The sequence below is a fragment of the Trachymyrmex cornetzi genome, unplaced genomic scaffold (assembly GCF_001594075.2).
Source record: "Trachymyrmex cornetzi isolate Tcor2-1 unplaced genomic scaffold, Tcor1.1 scaffold16, whole genome shotgun sequence".
Taxonomy (NCBI): domain Eukaryota; kingdom Metazoa; phylum Arthropoda; class Insecta; order Hymenoptera; family Formicidae; genus Trachymyrmex; species Trachymyrmex cornetzi.
This window is the reverse complement of record NW_017296201.1, coordinates 513,433-530,788: the sequence shown is the minus strand read 5'-3', so window position 1 is coordinate 530,788 and position 17,356 is coordinate 513,433. Positions and strand designations below refer to the sequence as shown.

The 17,356-nt window shown below is 30.6% G+C and overlaps 3 protein-coding genes across 6 annotated transcripts in view; all 3 read left to right on the top strand.

Moving 5' to 3' along the window:
• LOC108758731 (synaptotagmin-5) overlaps positions 1 to 3,731 on the top strand; it is a 4,420-nt gene extending 689 nt beyond the window's left edge. Inside the window, exons 2-8 of the mRNA XM_018503812.1 lie at positions 686 to 838; positions 994 to 1,175; positions 1,986 to 2,173; positions 2,250 to 2,357; positions 2,461 to 2,581; positions 2,682 to 3,025; positions 3,085 to 3,731. Of these exons, the coding sequence (XP_018359314.1) occupies positions 699 to 838; positions 994 to 1,175; positions 1,986 to 2,173; positions 2,250 to 2,357; positions 2,461 to 2,581; positions 2,682 to 3,025; positions 3,085 to 3,390 (1,389 nt within the window). The 5' untranslated portion in view covers positions 686 to 698 and the 3' untranslated portion in view covers positions 3,391 to 3,731. The remainder of the gene's footprint in view (positions 1 to 685; positions 839 to 993; positions 1,176 to 1,985; positions 2,174 to 2,249; positions 2,358 to 2,460; positions 2,582 to 2,681; positions 3,026 to 3,084) is intronic.
• A 3,848-nt stretch (positions 3,732 to 7,579) lies between these two features.
• PICK1 (protein interacting with PRKCA 1) lies at positions 7,580 to 12,001 on the top strand. Of its 4 annotated transcripts, XM_018503729.1 has the most exons (6): positions 8,105 to 8,172; positions 8,255 to 8,474; positions 8,589 to 8,645; positions 9,684 to 10,002; positions 10,598 to 10,793; positions 10,877 to 12,001. In XM_018503729.1, the coding sequence occupies exons 2-6, from the start codon at positions 8,437 to 8,439 to the stop codon at positions 11,572 to 11,574; spliced, it is 1,308 nt and encodes a 435-aa protein (XP_018359231.1). In that variant the 5' UTR covers positions 8,105 to 8,172; positions 8,255 to 8,436; the 3' UTR covers positions 11,575 to 12,001. The 4 variants fall into 4 exon arrangements, with proteins under 4 accessions (XP_018359233.1, XP_018359232.1, XP_018359231.1 ...); XM_018503731.1 differs by lacking the exons at positions 8,255 to 8,474; positions 8,589 to 8,645 and adding an exon at positions 7,580 to 7,631; XM_018503730.1 differs by lacking the exons at positions 8,255 to 8,474; positions 8,589 to 8,645 and adding an exon at positions 7,625 to 7,830.
• A 1,804-nt stretch (positions 12,002 to 13,805) lies between these two features.
• RpL12 (ribosomal protein L12) lies at positions 13,806 to 16,423 on the top strand. The gene is made up of 4 exons (XM_018503783.1): positions 13,806 to 13,942; positions 14,041 to 14,114; positions 15,129 to 15,521; positions 16,407 to 16,423. The coding sequence occupies exons 1-3, from the start codon at positions 13,906 to 13,908 to the stop codon at positions 15,513 to 15,515; spliced, it is 498 nt and encodes a 165-aa protein (XP_018359285.1). The 5' UTR covers positions 13,806 to 13,905; the 3' UTR covers positions 15,516 to 15,521; positions 16,407 to 16,423.
• The last annotated feature ends 933 nt before the right edge of the window (positions 16,424 to 17,356 follow it).

Sequence of the window (17,356 nt, the reverse complement as noted above, 5' to 3'; positions counted from 1 at the left end):
GGGGGCGGAAAGAAGGAAAAAGAAAAAAGAAAAAGCGAAACATATGTATTAAAGGGCATGTACTAGAATACACGTGCAAAGAAAGTACTGCGTGTGCGTGTGCATGCACGCAGAATATTATATTTTAATTAATAATAACTGAAACTTATTAATTAAACGAAATGACATAGAAATAGCTAAATTTATGAAAAAAAATGTTTGGAACAAAAGTTGTATGATTTGAAAGGGACAAGTAATAGTAAAATCAATTTTCGTAAAAATTTATTTTCCAAGGTTATTGCTATTTTTTAAGATAAAGTTGCAGTTATATAAACTTGTTTGCATACTTAACACAATTCTTCTAATTATTTTGCATTTAAAAAATATTAAAAAAGAGGTATTGAAAAATCTATAGTTTACGAAAAATTATATATTTTGTTCTGAGTTAAACTTGCATTACTGATACTGACAATAATTAAATTCTTCATCTCAAATTGAGCCAAATTAATTTATAGTGTATATGAACTTTTTTGCTTAAAATGATTTTTAGAACACATTTTAGAAGTTGGTGGAGCACCACTTTGTATACAAATTTGATTATTTAATAGTATCATGTATCTATACACGACAATACATCACAAATTATGGTGTCACAGATCACTTCTTGTGAAAAATCAAATTTGATTGTAATGTCTCATAAATATAGGTTCATAATTAAAATGGATGTTCACGGTGCCGGAGTGGTTGCAGTTCTAAGCACAGTTGGAGCTGCTACCGGGGCACTCTCTGCAGTGATTGTCTATACCATTTGTGCACGTCGCCGCCGATTGCTTACTTCGGTTGGAGGACCACTCAACTGGCATGTAACTTTGTATTTTCTTTCTGTTAGAGTGTAACATAAAATAGGTGTCCCCCATTTTAATAGCCCCAGGCAAATATCTCGAAAAATACGAAAGATATGGAAAAATGTTTCAAAGATTCGGAAAAATGAATAAATAGTAAAATTTTTTTCAGGTTTGAAAAAGATTTGTTGGATAGAGCCGAGGAGGCAGCTAAGTCATCGAAGAATGTTTTAGCTGGTGTCGCGCTTTCGCGGGATAATAAAATTATCAAACGTAATGATAGTCATTCAGATGATGATGAATGGCAATCTGATCACGTATTTGATAGCATTGCCAGTGACTCTCCCAGAAGAGGTAGGTATATACGTGTGTTTTAAAAATTGTATTAAAGAGTTACAAAAAAGAGTTTCGCAAACTGAAGAATAGACAAATTATGATTCGCTGTAGGACAAATAGATCCGAGACAGCCTTTCTGTCCTACAGCCAATCAACAGGTTTGAAAAGCCTTATTGTATGATACATGAAATATCAGGCTGAGACCTGAGACATACTGTAAGAATCAGCCAGAGCTATTTACTCTAGTAAGAGTAAAGTCACCGAGTGATGATTTTTTTATTGGTTCCGCCATATTCAGGAAACGAAAGCGATAGTAAGATAGAGTAAAATAGCTTATTGTAGTTTGTTGTTTTCTCACTTTATCTCATACGTGTGTTCTCTATTGATGATAGACGCGCGTGCGCACCAGACAGTGTCCTAACTTTTACTAGAAAAACTCTAGCCAAAAATGCTTTTCAAATTCTATTTAAAAGACCAAATGTAAAATATTTAAAAAAGTATATTCAAAATGCAAAATGTAAAAGGAGTTTTTCGAATCCATTTTAAGTATAAAATGGATAAAGATGTTTTAAATGGTTTTTTTGCTAAATTGGCTAAATGTTTTGAAAACACTGTAAACTCAGTAGCTTTAAGAATTTATAAAAGAAAGTAGGGACTGACATTTGAAAAAAAAGTTGAATTGGAAATATCTTTCGAACATGCTACACCATTTTATTTCTCCCACAAACTACACGACTTTTATTTGAAACAATTAAAGAGCTTATTTTAATTATTTGCGATTTTCGTGTTACGTGAACCATCTTGTGTATCTGAAAATTTCTTCCGCAGTTATACAACATCTCTCAGAATCGGATGATATTTCCCCATCTCCAATGAGTCCACTTGCACCGCCTATTCCGGACGGCACATTGATTGCATCTGAGAAACGCATGATAATCGTCAGACCGCCACGGAGCATGGATGGGTCTCACTCCAGATTGAATAGTGTCGAGATCGAGTCAGCTTCACGAAACAAGGTTTATATTTTCATTAAATTTTTCATTTACCAATAATTGCATTACTACTACAGGTAATTATAATTTTGTACTACAGTTGTCATCTTCCTCTTCAACTTCTTCGTCCGATGAAATTAGGGGTGAATTAAAGTTAGGATTGATGTATGATACTAACGCTGGAATACTTACCGTGAAACTTATCGAGGTATAATTTTTCATACGTTTTTTATATCTACTTCTCATGCACATTAAGTATTACCGTTGAATATATAGATCGGAATAATTATATTTCTTTTCGTTTTATAAAGGCACATGATCTTCGTGCTCGAGAATTGAGCGGCATCGCAGATCCTTACGCCAAGATACGTTTGTTACCTGATCGTAACAATGTGTGGCAAACTACAATACACAGGCGTACTTTGAATCCTGGTAAATGTCTTCCTCCTGTTATTTTTACAGGATTATCGCAAAATGACTCAATTCTCTTTAAAGCATTAAAATATTTTATATATCTAATATCTTTTTGTAGTATTCGACGAAGATTTCGTTTTTGAAATAACGCCTGTATCATCATTGGCTGGAAGAACATTAGAAATCCTGCTCTATGATTTTGATGCGTTTACGAGACATCGTGGTTTAGGCTATGTACAACTTCCTCTTTCTTCCGTGCCGGATCTCGGTACAAATTTGATCACTATCGTACAACCAGTTTTGCGATATGGAGTGGAGGGTGGATTTAGAGCGCCACCTCTGGGTGAATTAATGGTCTCTATTTCATATCAGGTGTCTATAGAGAAACTGACAATTATTATTGTCAGGGCGAGAAATTTACCCATTCTCGATGATCCCGCAAACGCTAATTCATATGTGAAGGTATGTATATGTATGATACTTGTCCTAAAATTTTCTTACTTAAGATGAACATTGTTTAGGTATCACTTATGCAAGATGGTAAAAATCTTAAGAAGAAAAAATCGAGTATACAACATGAGGCTACTATTCCCGTCTGGAATGATATTCTTACCTTTGATGTTAATAGCGACATATTACCGAAGTGTGTCTTACTATTTTCTGTACTGCGAGCGAATGGTAATCTCTTAGGTAAGTGCGAAGTATCCGGCTCGTGTCAAAAAGAGTTGTTTCAACGTGTATTATCTGGAAAAGGTGCTTCGGCACAATGGTTGCCATTGTCAGAACCAGAAGCACAACGTGATGATAATGGAGAATTAAAAAATTAAAAAAAATCGCTATTAAAATGTGTATGTGCGCGCGCGCGCGCGCATACATATATACATATACATGGTATCCCAAATTTTTTGACACAGCGCTTGTATGCAAGTAGAACGGATTAAACTGATTTGAAAAGTCCTGTACCATTTTGCAATTTTCGTATAATAATAATAGTAATAGTTAATAGGGATAATAGTAATAATAGTTAATAGAAATGCAACGGATATCCGACAATTATCCAGTATTCAGCCGCTTCTTTATATATATAGTTTGGCTATCCGGCTGGAGAAAGTCACATTAAATGTATTTTCCAAAGTAAAATTTAGTTTAAAAACTGATTCACGGACGACTTGACATGGAATTTTTGGAAAAATTAAAATTTTGCGGAATATACATGGAACATTCTCGGAATAAGTAACGATATACAAATAAAATTTTTAACCGACATTTGAATGTTTCTTTTACGTAAATATTCGGGAATATTTTGAAATATTCTTGGAATATTTTTTGGGGATTTCAGCAACATTTTATGAATATTTCAAGAATATTTAGAGTTTGCTGGGTATTTTCCTAGGAAATTTGATTTTCCGACGATCTTTAGAAATTAATATTTTATTAAGTATTGTGCGAAAATTGCAAAATAATACAGAACTTTTCGACTAAGTCCGCTCTATCCACATACGGTCGTTGTCACGAGAATTAATTGATCCTATATAAGATGGCTAAAATATCTTACTTCTTACATTATTTTAACAAAAAATGTTTTAAATAAAAATTATTTTGTTTTGAAGAAGACAAAATAATAATCTCAATTTGATTGGTATTCTCAAAGTCATATCAAGATTAATCTGTATCTTAATTATTAATCTGAGAAAGCACATAAACATAGGACTTAAAAAATTATAATTCGCGCGGTTTAAGAAAAATTAATCTTGAAATTACCTCAGATCAAAAGTGTTGCAATATTAATATTTTTTATGTAAAATTGTACCCAATTTCTACTTTTTTTTATATTAACTAAAAAAAGTTTTTTTTTACTTTCTGACTAGATAACTTCTTACAGTGAGATATGTTTCGAAACAATTGCAATATTGTTTTGAACAAATTATTTCAAAGAGGTCATAAAACCTCAGTATCTTTTTGTCAGTAAGTTAAGCAAAAATTTTGTTGAATTAAGTAAAAATACAGCAATGTTTTAAATAAACTTTTTCTAAATATAATTTTTTTTCGACAAATGATACACGCCATATAATTAATAAGTGAAGCTTCATGCATAGAATTAATGGTATTCTCAATTTTAAGTTATCTTAATCAAAGTCTATAACAAGCCTATAAATACGCATATCTATGTAATAATACAATTATCTGTCTTTATGCACTTTTAACAATTTCTAATAAGCATTTGCATAATTTTTTATTTGTATTCATTATTATCTAAGACTACCGTGATGTTGCCTTCATTAGCTTTTGTGAATACAACACACGGATTCTTCTTTGATATATAATTGTTTCGTAGATTTAACTAGATAAGCTAATTTATTATTAACTTCAACTTTCTGAGGTCTGAAGGACAAAAAAATTTTCAAAATCAGGATAGATAAATTTCTATTTGTAGACTTTGGTTCAGAACTGAATTTATTTATTTTTATATTGTTTTCAATATTTTTTATGAACTCGAACAACATCTCTGCGATCATAATCAGGTAATGAAAATTGTTTTCCTAACTGTAATAAGCATTGGATTTCTTCCGGAATCGGAATAAAGGATGAACTCATGAAACAGCCTTCTCTGATATTATAATACGAGAGGAACCATAAGCCTTATTCTTAAAATTTTTCGGTTCCACTTTAACTTCATTTGTCTGTTGTTGTGAAGAAGTAATTTCATGAAAGGAATAATCAAGATCTTTCGTTTCATACTCGCGTAACCGGTTTTTTTTTCCATGATAAGGAAACTTGTAGCAAGTTTAACTGGATACACTCAATGCACACTGGTGCACTGTAAAACTTCTGTCGTACGTAAATTGACGTAAAAATGTATGTTAATATAAATATAAAAGCGGATTAAACCATGAAGTCTTTAATACATGTTTTTGTGTTAATTAAAATCTGTATTTTATAATTCGAAATATTTGCATTTTACTTTTACACAAATTAAATCATTGTACAACTTTAATATGCATTAGTGCGCATTAGTACGTCCAATCAAATTCGCTATTACTTTTGAGATGCCCCTCGTAATTATCCAAATAGCGGCACACATAGTTACTGTTAAATAAGACGGTCTATTAAAAATAAATCCGCCGACAAAAGCAGGTTCTTTTAACGACGGAATAGTTGTATTAAATGTTATATAAAAGATCGACTGAATTTATTAGCACATATTATTGATCAGCAGATAAAATGAGAATAAAATATAATAGAATTATAGTTCACTCTGTTGAATATACGGTACAAAAAACAGAATTCTGATATATACAAGATATAACAAAGTAACCGTACCAATCTGGTTTTTTGAAAAATTGCATTTTCTTGAAAGAATATTTCAGACAAAATTGTAAGCTTTTAAGTGTTGCATTAAATAGTAATGTTAATATAATCTTAGATTGCATTGTCAATGTAACGTAAAAATCAGTTTGAAATTTTTTAATAGAAACAGTTTCATCACTCAGAAAATACTTTATGAAAAATATCTTTATTATAAGTGCCTTGAAAAGCTCTCGAGATCAGCTATAAAAATACACAATAAAATTAGGGATTTTCGTTAAAATATTCAAAGCAACATTACAAGGTAATTTTTATCTTGTTACTTTTTAACGCTATTCAAGATTACACTAATATTATTATCTAATGTGCGCTACTTAAAATCCTATAATTTTTGTATGAAACATTTTTCAAGAAAAGGCACTTTTTTTAAAAAACTAGCCTGATAGTTGCTTGTTACACCCTATATTATAAAATATTTTGAGAATATGCAATCAAAGAACATTCCAAGTAAAAGTTGTAATATTCCAAAAACCATTTTTGATAAAATTGCATATTTTCAAAATATTTGCCTGATTGATTAAAATGTATCCTGTGTGTATGTGTGTACGCATGCATGCGTGTGTACATATACATACATAGAGAACAGAATCACGAAATATATTTTCATCCTATATAGAGAAACATCAAACATGTTTTATGCATGTTTCATTAACTATTTCATACATTATGCATATACAAATAAAAGAAAGAAAAGTAGAACTAACTCTTATTACTCGTGATCGCTTTTCTATGGTTGGGAAAAAAGTATACGTTTTTTTTTTTTATCAAAATGTTTGATTATTTACATTATATGTACAATGTAACTGTACATAAAAGGAATGGACCAACACGATCCCTGATCCTAGTCGAATAGACCTGTAATTAAATAATAGATTGTGATTAAGATAGAACTAGTTATATCGATCGAATAGGATGATTAATTTTTACTGTATTCTCATTTTTTAAATATTGTTATCATGTATACTCTGTAGCTAATACATGCTATATTAATCACTGAATATTTGTTATGATTTTCTTTCAGGGTTAGTAAAATTTCATATATATTTTTTTTTTTATAAAGTCTATGGTGGTAAAAATCAATATTTACAGATTTTGGCGCGGAAAATACCGGCAAAAACTGTTCTATTAAAAGTAATAAAACAAATTTAGAAAACTTTGTTAAAGATATTTTTCAGTATCCTATTATCATTATTCTATTTTAGTGTGACTCGTAGTCTTTTATTAAAATAATTTTTTATTACTCTTGGTGAGTCTAAGGGCCTGCGCACAATAGAGAAACAAGAATTAGATCTTAAGATTTCAACCCATCAGAAACCGTGTAATTCCGATGTAATCAGTTTTTAATAGGTTAAAATCTTAATATCTAATTCCTGTTCCTCTATTGTGCTCAGGCCCTAAAATGATACTCGATGACAAGGTAGCGAAAAATGTTAAAAACGCATGCACATGTGGCCATATTGCTGGATTCACACTGCATCCGACACTTTTCAACCAATCAGAAAACAGGATTCCGATGGATTTTGCTTCGTATCATCGGAATCCTGTTTTCTGATTGGTTGCAGAGCGTCGTACGACGCAAATCGGATCCAGTTGCGGTGTAATTTCCGTATCATGGGACAGCACCCTGAATCCAACAATAGAACATGAAAATGTGACTGCAACTGCAGTACACGTTCGGCGTTCACATCGCAGTATTTCGCAGGTATGACAAATTTCCTAACCTCGATAGTCATTGTACTTAACGCTTAATATCTCCCATCTCCGTTCTCGGGGCAGAACAACGCTTGTTACTGCCAGATTCTTTCGTTTCATGTAAAAACTTATCGAATAAGCTTAATTTTATTGATAATTTTGGAGCTGCTTTAGCGGAAGTGTATAATTACCTCAAATTGATACATACAGTACGTATCAAAATGATTAATCAAATATTCATATCATATATATGTTTACACGTATCGCCGACATTAAGATAATTCAATAGAAAGTTACTACTACTACTAGTACCCGTATTAAGTGTACGATGTAAACTAGGTCATTAGTTCGCACCAATTTGATGTGTGTACTAAGCGATTTAACGGTGCAAAAGGAGTCATTGTATAATCCCCATTACATTTACACTGAGCTAGAGATTGAAAAAAGAATGATACGTATAAATAACAATCGTCGATATTTCAGATATTAGCGAATATGACTGGCCTGGGCATGGACTTTGAAGATGATTTCTTCTTTGAAGAGGATAAAATGTTAGTTATGTAGAAAATCGTGGATATTAATGTTTATTAGTTATAATTTATTATACTACATTCGTGTTATGCTATATTACAGCCTTAATATGCTTTCTTTTGGTCGTAAAATGCATGCCTGAATGTCACAGTGTGGTGGGAAAGTTTAACAAACGATTCAATTATTCCAACCACGTTTACAAATACTAGTATGCTTCAAAGTTTGTACACATATCAACTTTGGATAAAGCTTTTATCTCTCTGACCACCATACCATCGGTTAGCATGGAAATGCACCAGCTGGCTATGATGGAAGATCGCATGTACGCACTGTTTTTATATTATTTTTATATTGGATTATATTGATATTTTTATATTCTTGTCTTTTTGCGTATCAAATTCAAAGTTTTCCTTTTACACTGCTTATTGGGATTTAGACCAGATATAGAACTGGTCACGCAAGATCAGTATATACAGCCACAACTCATCAACCTGTAAGTTTTGTTATTAAACATTTTATATCATGAAAAAAACATTTATATTATCAATTTATTATATTAATATTGCAGGGAACTCAGTCAAAAACCAAATATAAATGAATTTCTTAATATGAATCTTCATGGTTTTTAGTACATTTATAATATATTGTAAGGTGATAAGAGATATAATTTTTCTAATAATTTAGATTTAAATTATTGGAATGTACTTACCAATGAAAATTGTTGGTAAGTACATTTAAATTGTTTGCAAATTATATTTTATTGCCTTATAATTATTGACATACAACCATGGAAGCTCATACAGACAGTTTATATTTGATTTATGTTTGATTTTGAAACCATAAAATATTTTTTCCATTAATTTAATTCAGTAAAAGATTTTTATCGAATACGTATGATAATTGGTATTTTTCTAAATTTAAAAGCACTTAAAATTATCCATAGCATGAAATTGATATTATTAAATATTTATATAACTTAAAGCTTATATGTTAATAAATTTACAGTGTCTTTGAATATGATTTTTAATATTTTATTTAATAAAAGTAATAAAAAAACAGAAGAAACAAATTTTTTATATTTTCTGTATTATATTTTTTGTATGTACAAAACCTATACATTATTTATGTAATCAATTTAACTATTTTTATTATATATATTTAGTTATATATTATTTATATAACTTTTTATATGTGTATATATTAGTTATGTACGTATAAAATGAATAACATGAAATTTTGTCATTTGAGGTCAACATTTAATTTCATATTAATTTAATATACATTATACCCTATGTGCGTTACTTATTTAATGTTTAATTATGAATCTATTTGAATTTTATAAAACCTGAAATATTTTTCAATATTGATTAGACAGGACTGCTCATATGAATAAATTAAGTACAAGAAGTGTCTATTATGAAGTCTATTTTTGTATATTTAATAATTTTTTCTAAAAGATTTAGAGTGGAATATATTTACTTATAAAGATCATATTATATATATTTTTTTATAAATTTTCTTTACATTTCAGGGGCATGACAATTACATCTGGGAATGTTATAATACAGAAGGATACTAGTAATCTAATCGGTATAAGCATTGGCGGTGGTGCACCACTTTGCCCATGTCTTTATATTGTACAAATTTTCGACAATACACCTGTTGCTGTAGATGGTACCCTTCAAGCAGGGGACGAACTTGTGGCAGTGAATGGAGCATCAGTAAAGGGTAAAACTAAAGTGGAAGTTGCAAAAATGATACAATCCTGCGATTCGCAAGTCAGCATTAATTACAACAAGTTACATGCTGATCCAAAACAAGGTCGTACACTCGACATTGCTTTAAAAAAGGTATATATATATATATATATATATACACAAGGTAGTTTCTCTAACTCGAGCATTTAAAATATCTCTGGTTGGTTTTAATGATACAACAAAATATTAAAAGTAAAATTGTATGTTCGAAAGAATAAATATTATGTTGATAAGCAAAGAATTTTTCTAAGGTCATATTTTTTTAGATATCAAGATTGTCATTTTAAGAAATAAAATTATATAGTTTTTTTACATATATAAAAAATCATAATTTTATCTTAAAAAATGACGAAGATCTTGATAATTTCTCTAATTATTCTATATACAAAAAGAGATATGTAGATTAAATTAAAGGAATTGTATATATATATGAAAATCGTACATTTTTATTTAAAAAAGGGCGATAATCTTGATATCTCAAAAAATATGACTTACGAAAAATATTTTGCTTATCTTACAATATTTGTCCTTTCAAAATGAATAATTTTTTCTTTTTATATTTTGTTGTATTAAGGACAATAAAGATATTTTAAATGTTTGAATTTGAGGAAACATTCTGTATAGGATTACATTATAACAACTTTTATTCTGCTGAAATTATATAATAATTAAATTTTCAAATTTGTAGGTAAAGCATAGATTAGTTGAAGGAATGGGTAGTACTACAGCTGACGCACTTGGACTATCGCGAGCTATCCTTTGTAATGATGCTCTTGTTCAAAGGTTGATGATGTTGAAGCGCACGGAAAATTTCTATAGAGGTCTCGTTACGCATGCTAAAGCTACATTACATGCTTTTTTCGATCTGATACAAATTTATAAAGGTACAAAAGTTTTGAATAGGTATTGTCAGAAGCTGCACAAAATTATTACACGGTATTTACTCAAATGTTTTTTTTTTTTTCAGTATTCGGGGATGCTTTTGCTGCCATAGGTGTTCGAGAACCGCAGCCACGTGCCAGTGAAGCCTTTAGACAATTTGGAGAGCAGCATAGGCAAATGGAAAAGTTTGGGATGATAATGTTAAAAACTCTGAAACCAATATTAAGTGACTTGGGAACATATCTTAACAAAGCCATACCAGATACACGGTTAACCATTAGCAAGTATGCCGATGCAAAATTTGAATATTTATCTTATTGTTTAAAAGTAAAAGAATTAGACGACGAAGAGCAAAGCTGTGTCGCTCTGCAAGAGCCTCTTTATCGCGTTGAAACAGGCAATTACGAATATCGTCTGATACTAAGATGTCGGCAAGAAGCTCGTGCAAGATTTGCAAAGCTTCGCTCAGACGTGCTAGTAAAGCTTGAACTGTTGGACAATAAACACGTTCAGGACGTTGTGTGGCAGTTGCACAAGTTTGCAGCAGGTCTAGCCAAGTATTATGCCAATACACAGGATTTATTATCGACAGTAACATTATTCCCAGTTGAAGTCGATTTGTCACATTCCGCATTTCAATACAAATCTACCGGGCCGCAAACTTTAACGGATTTAAGTGAAGACATCGAAGAGTATGAATCGGAAGAAAAACAGCAGAACATAAACGAAGAACTTCTCATTGATACATCAAATTTCCCACTGAATTTAACCGATAATACATAGCAAAATACTTCTTGAGTTTCTAAAGAATTTTGAGATAAATAAGATTTTTGTTACTATGTACTTATATATGAGGACTTTATAATTTAATTTCTGCTTTCAATGCAACTGTGATTATAGAATTAAAATAAGTCATACGCACGTTATATATACAGGGCGTCTGATAATTATTGAAAACGCTCTTGTGCAGAGAGAGAGAGAGAAGAGAGAGAAGACAGAGTGGATTAAATAAACTAAATAAGTAGACCAAATAACTGAGTATAGAAAAGTCCTATACCATATTTCTCTTAATCAAAGAGATGTTAGCGTGACAGCTAAACACCAGGGCATCGTCTTTTACTAATTGAACGTAATTTGCACACATTTGAGATTTTTTTATTCATGCACTAAACTGCACTAGAACCTTCTCGCTTTTGCCAAATAACAAATATATACTCGTACCTATCTCATTCCAAAAGTATATGTTAGTTTTCAGCTATAGAAAACCAATAATTTTTTATCAAGATTGAAAAATTAAGCGCTTGTAAAGCTGTTACACCGTTTTCGACGTTTTTTTCGATAACAATCGTTATTTTTTTTTGTTTGTAATGGTAATGATTGTTATATATTTTATAGTAACAGTAAAATTTAGTCGTTATTTTTATCGTTACTTTAATCCCTTAATAACTATTCAATAGATCGCATTATTTTTAATTGGTTAAAAATATTTTATAATAGAAATTTAAATATCAAAAAATATTTTCTATTTTATGTGTTGGATTGCATTCCGATTGTCACATCCAATACTGAAAATCTGTAATATAAGTAACGTGAATTATAAAGTAACTTATTTCAATATTCGAAATAAATATTAGAATGTACTTTTAATGACGACATTAATATTTAAAAACAATGTTTATTAAAAATTTTCAATAACATTTGTGTTTGTAAATTATAATCTAATTTCCATTTAATAAGCCTCAAATGTAGCGCAACTGATTTCTCTGAATTGCTGGCTAATTAACTAAATTCAATGGATGCATCTCTGAGCATACAGTGAACTCTTTCATCTGATTGACATATATTGTTAGATCTTCAAATATAGACCAATCGGATGAGAAAGCTCCTTGAACACTTGGGGAGCGATTGCGCATCTGGATGCACTCAAAGACATAGGCCTAGTTTACACTGACAGTTCGATCCGAGTCAGAATGCAAGAATCAATCAACTGCAGTCGAGCATTCCCCTGTTACAGTCGAATGACAAGGGAATGCTCGACTGTAGTTGGTTGGTTCTTACGTTCCGACTCGGATCGAACCCTCGATGTAAACTAGGCCATAGAAAATGGACTGCGCGATCCGTGTGTCAAAATGGTCGATAGGGATGAGAGAGAGGGACCGTGGCAGACGGCCATTTCTATCTCTTTCCATTCAATCGTGTGATAAGAGAGAGGTTGGCCATCTCCCCGATCTCCCGCGGTCCCTCTCTCTCATTATTGTCGACCATATATACGAATCGCGCAGTCCATTCTCTATGGCTTTGGTCTGCACCAACTTAATACGCGTACCAATCGATTTAACGGTGTAAAGAGGGTCTATAAATACTGGGTATCAATCATGAAACTTTATCCCTAGGACGGAAAGTAAAAAGTGAAAATTTTAACCATTGAAGTTAATGGAGAAATTTTTTATTTTTCACTTTTCATCCTAGGGATAAAGTTTCATGATTGATACCCTGGCCTAAGGTATCGGAAGCAGGGGCTCTATTCTTGAAAAGAAACGTATACGAAAGTCTAGGGAAATGCTACAGTATACGTTACGTATACTATAGTATTTCCCTAGACTTCGTATACGTTTCTTTTCGAATAGAGTCCCTGACTTGCGGCTTAAGCGGGGAGCACAGACTCTTGCATAACGCATAACACGTAATGCATAAGAATATGTACCAATCGAAGTTCTCCGTTTCTTTCCCTTCCATGTAATAGAGAACTCTGGTTGGTTCAATTTCTTATGCCTCATGTGTTATGCGTTATGCAAGAGTCTGTGCTCCCCGCTTTATTGTAGGGCTGCGTTCAAAAATATCACCCGGGTGTCTCCGTGTATTCTTATCCTTGTTTAACACTGAGTGAACAACAAAGATAATACGATACGCGGGGGCACTCGGGTGATATTTCTGAACGCAGCCTAGAAGGGCTATGAGAGTTGCGCTACTGTATATACTGTGTTCATAGCTGATCGTTCATTTCATTCCATTTTGTCTTTTCCGTTGTAAAACGTGGAGTTGAGAAGCGTGGTTTTCTCGTTATCGAATTTTATCTAAGTTTTTTAATAAAAATCATCGAAAGAAATTGCCAAAATGCCTCCTAAATTTGATCCAAATGAAATAAAGAAAGGTATTTTATTTATATTTTTTTGTAGAAATGAAAATTTCTAAAAAATTCATAACCTTGGAAAAAGAAAAATTGCTAAATTGCTTATATTTTTCATACAGTATTTCTGCGATGCGTTGGTGGTGAAGTAGGAGCTACTTCGTCCCTTGCTCCTAAAATCGGTCCTCTCGGTTTGGTAAGTTTGATTGAAAAAAAAATTTCTAACTAAAACTTCTGTATCTTCTACCATGCTTAGTGCCAAAATAACTACTCTGTGTCTCTAGATTAGAAAGATGTAATAATTTATTTATGTGAGACGCTCAATTTTATTTCTTAATAATTCTTGTAAATTTTGTTATAATAAATAATAATAAATTTTGAATTAAAATTGTAATTTTACAATAAATCCAGATTTAAAACCTGTATACATTATAGGACAAATATAAGATCTGTTTCTATTAGAATGTATAGTTTTATTATTTCTAAAAGAATAAAAACATCTTTAAAATAAAAAAATATATGAGATAACATAAATAATTACTTCATATTAATTGTATAATTGTTTAAATATTAATAGACAATCTTAATTCACCAAAGCAAATAAGTGATAAATTTTCATTTGCTTTGGCAAATTAGGATTGTTTCTTAATATCTAAACAATTAGACAATTAATATGGAGTAATTATTTGTGTTGTGTGTGTGTGTGTGTGTGTGTGTATATTTTTTTTTAATTCAAAGATCTGTTTTGATTCTTTTAGAAATGAAAGTAAAATTGTACTTTTTAATAGGAACTGATTTTGTAAGATTTGTTATTATATTATATACAGTTTTCAAGTCTTCATATCTTCTTGGCACCTCTATTTACAAAAAATATAGCGTGATTAAAATATGTCCCCCTTAAAATCATTCCACTTTTGTCTGGATTTTATACATTCATATTTTAAAAAATATTTATTTGTTAAGATTAAAATAAATAACTTTTATATATAAATATACATACAATGTTTTTTCACTACCAAAATACTGTATGTATTAATTATACACTTTTTCATCAATTTAAAATTAACACATTTTCTACAATTACTGAAAAAAATTTATTATACCTTCAATAGAAACTAATTTTCTTTATGATAATACATCTTAATAATATATATACATATATATATATATATATATAATGTATTAATAATTAATAATATTCATATTTTAGTCTCCCAAAAAAGTTGGAGATGACATTGCCAAGGCTACCAGTGATTGGAAAGGTTTGAAGATCACTGTTCAGCTTACTATTCAGAACAGACAGGCTACAATCTCAGTTGTACCAAGTGCTGCATCGTTGATAATTAAAGCTCTGAAAGAGCCACCCAGAGACCGTAAAAGGCAAAAAAATATTAAACATAGTGGTAATCTAACGTTTGATGATATTGTTGCTATCGCACGTGCTATGAGATCAAGATCGATGTCACGAACACTCGGTGGTACCGTTAAAGAGATCTTGGGTACGTGCCAGTCAGTAGGATGTACTGTGGAAGGCAGACCACCTCATGACCTTATAGACGACATTAATGCTGGAGAATTGGAAGTCCCGGAAGAATAATTGTTGGTAGGTATTGAGCTCATAGTTCACTCTTTTTATTGTTGACAACAAAATTTTGACACACGCGCGCGTTTTGGTTACGCAATGTTATTTGTACATGTAATGTCACGTATCCTTGGACATGTGTTGATAATGAGAATAGTTAATTCTTTACCATACATTGTTCATTTATTAAACGGAGAAACTTTCATCTGATAAAGGACAACGTACAGTGATATATTTTCTAACGGTTGAAGGCATTATATCGATCAATATTCATAGAATGATTGCCGTGTATGATGAAGATACTTTGTAGAAAAAGAAATGAATGTCGATTTACATAGTGTCTTTAACAGGTAGAAAACATTACGACACGTTGTTCAGCGATTAGAAAATGTATCGCTGCACGTTATTTTTTACTAGATGAATTTTTCAATCAAGACACTTTCTCTGCTTAACGAATGAACTAGACGGTAAAACAAATCACTGTCTGCTAGTATTTATTGCCTTCAAAGTCCAAGGACACATCACACGCATGTATATATAATATACACATAAAGTACATACATGTATATGAACATATACCTATATGTATGTGTGTGTGTATATATGTATAGTTGTCATTTAATTATATTCGATTTATTATGAATACAATCTTGAAATTATTTATTAACTTTAGTTTTAAATAATATATATAATAGTCACAATGAAAAGTGTTAACTTTGAGCTCTTGGTAGGGGTTGGCATCCCATCCACCTGTTTAACACTGACTACATCTAATGATGTGTTGTGCTAACAGGCATTTAGCCATTGAGGAAGAGACAACCTCAATAAAAAATATTCTAGTAGTTTTTTTTTCGACAATAGAAAAATATGATTTTACTGAGTATCTTGTATTTTATGTTTTTACAGATTTTGTAAGGTGCCGATAAATAAAAATACTTAAAACGAAGTTAAATGTGTTGTAATTTTTTACTTAATTAGCCATATGCTTGTTATTTTATCCAATTTTATGTGCACACATTTATATGTATATGTATATATATATATATTACATAAATAATTATTAAATTGAGCATCGAAATTCTGCTTTAAAATAAATGTGATTTACAAATCATTCTTTACACATCAAACAAGACGTTAGAAAATTGATTAATTTTTTCAGAATATCTTATTATTGGGATTTATACAATATATAATAATATCAATATATGCGAATTTTTAACATTTGTGTGGTTAAAATATTCATCAGTAGATTACATACTTTTTTCCTTTAGTTCCTTCACTTCTCCTTTACCATTAAATATAAAAATGTGCAGAAAATATTTACAAACTTACTGATAAATATATTTCATCAAGAATGTAATTAACGATTAAATGAAAGGTCTATAAAAATTTCATTGATCTTGTAAACATGGATATGCCTTGTGGCTATAATCGGACTGAGTTAACAGAGCGTGAAAGTACAGTATCTTCTGTTCTTTTATGTAGAATGTAACTACTATGCAAACTTAAATTGTTTTATTACATTAAATATAATTGTTTATTAGTCCTCACGAATGAAGGGAAATATTGTCATTCTTCCTCCAATATAGCACATCGTCTTTATAATTTTTGCAGAACTTTGTCAATTATAATATATCAGTTAAAATATCACTGTGTGACATATATTTGAAATTGATTATTTCTCAGATGTCATTTTGACTCATTTCGAGTATGTGTCGTACATTTTGTACAATGAAGGATAGAAAATACAACGCATATACTGTCTTTTTATTCAACAGCATCAATGTGTATAAGATCTATGAAAAAATTAAATTATAATTCTTATCCTTATATTTTATAATCAATATTTGTGTATG

What these genes read in the sequence shown, in the direction of transcription:
- RpL12 (XM_018503783.1), top strand. Translation starts at nt 13,906, where the DNA reads ATGCCTCCTAAATTTGATCCAAATGAAATAAAGAAAG. An exon ending in TCCAAATGAAATAAAGAAAG is followed by an intron (nt 13,943 to 14,040) that starts GTATTTTATTTA and finishes TTTTTCATACAG; the next exon opens with TATTTCTGCGATGCGTTGGT. An exon ending in AAATCGGTCCTCTCGGTTTG is followed by an intron (nt 14,115 to 15,128) that starts GTAAGTTTGATT and finishes TTCATATTTTAG; the next exon opens with TCTCCCAAAAAAGTTGGAGA.
- PICK1 (XM_018503729.1), top strand. Translation starts at nt 8,437, where the DNA reads ATGGAAATGCACCAGCTGGCTATGATGGAAGATCGCAT. An exon ending in GCTATGATGGAAGATCGCAT is followed by an intron (nt 8,475 to 8,588) that starts GTACGCACTGTT and finishes ATTGGGATTTAG; the next exon opens with ACCAGATATAGAACTGGTCA. An exon ending in CAGCCACAACTCATCAACCT is followed by an intron (nt 8,646 to 9,683) that starts GTAAGTTTTGTT and finishes TTTACATTTCAG; the next exon opens with GGGCATGACAATTACATCTG.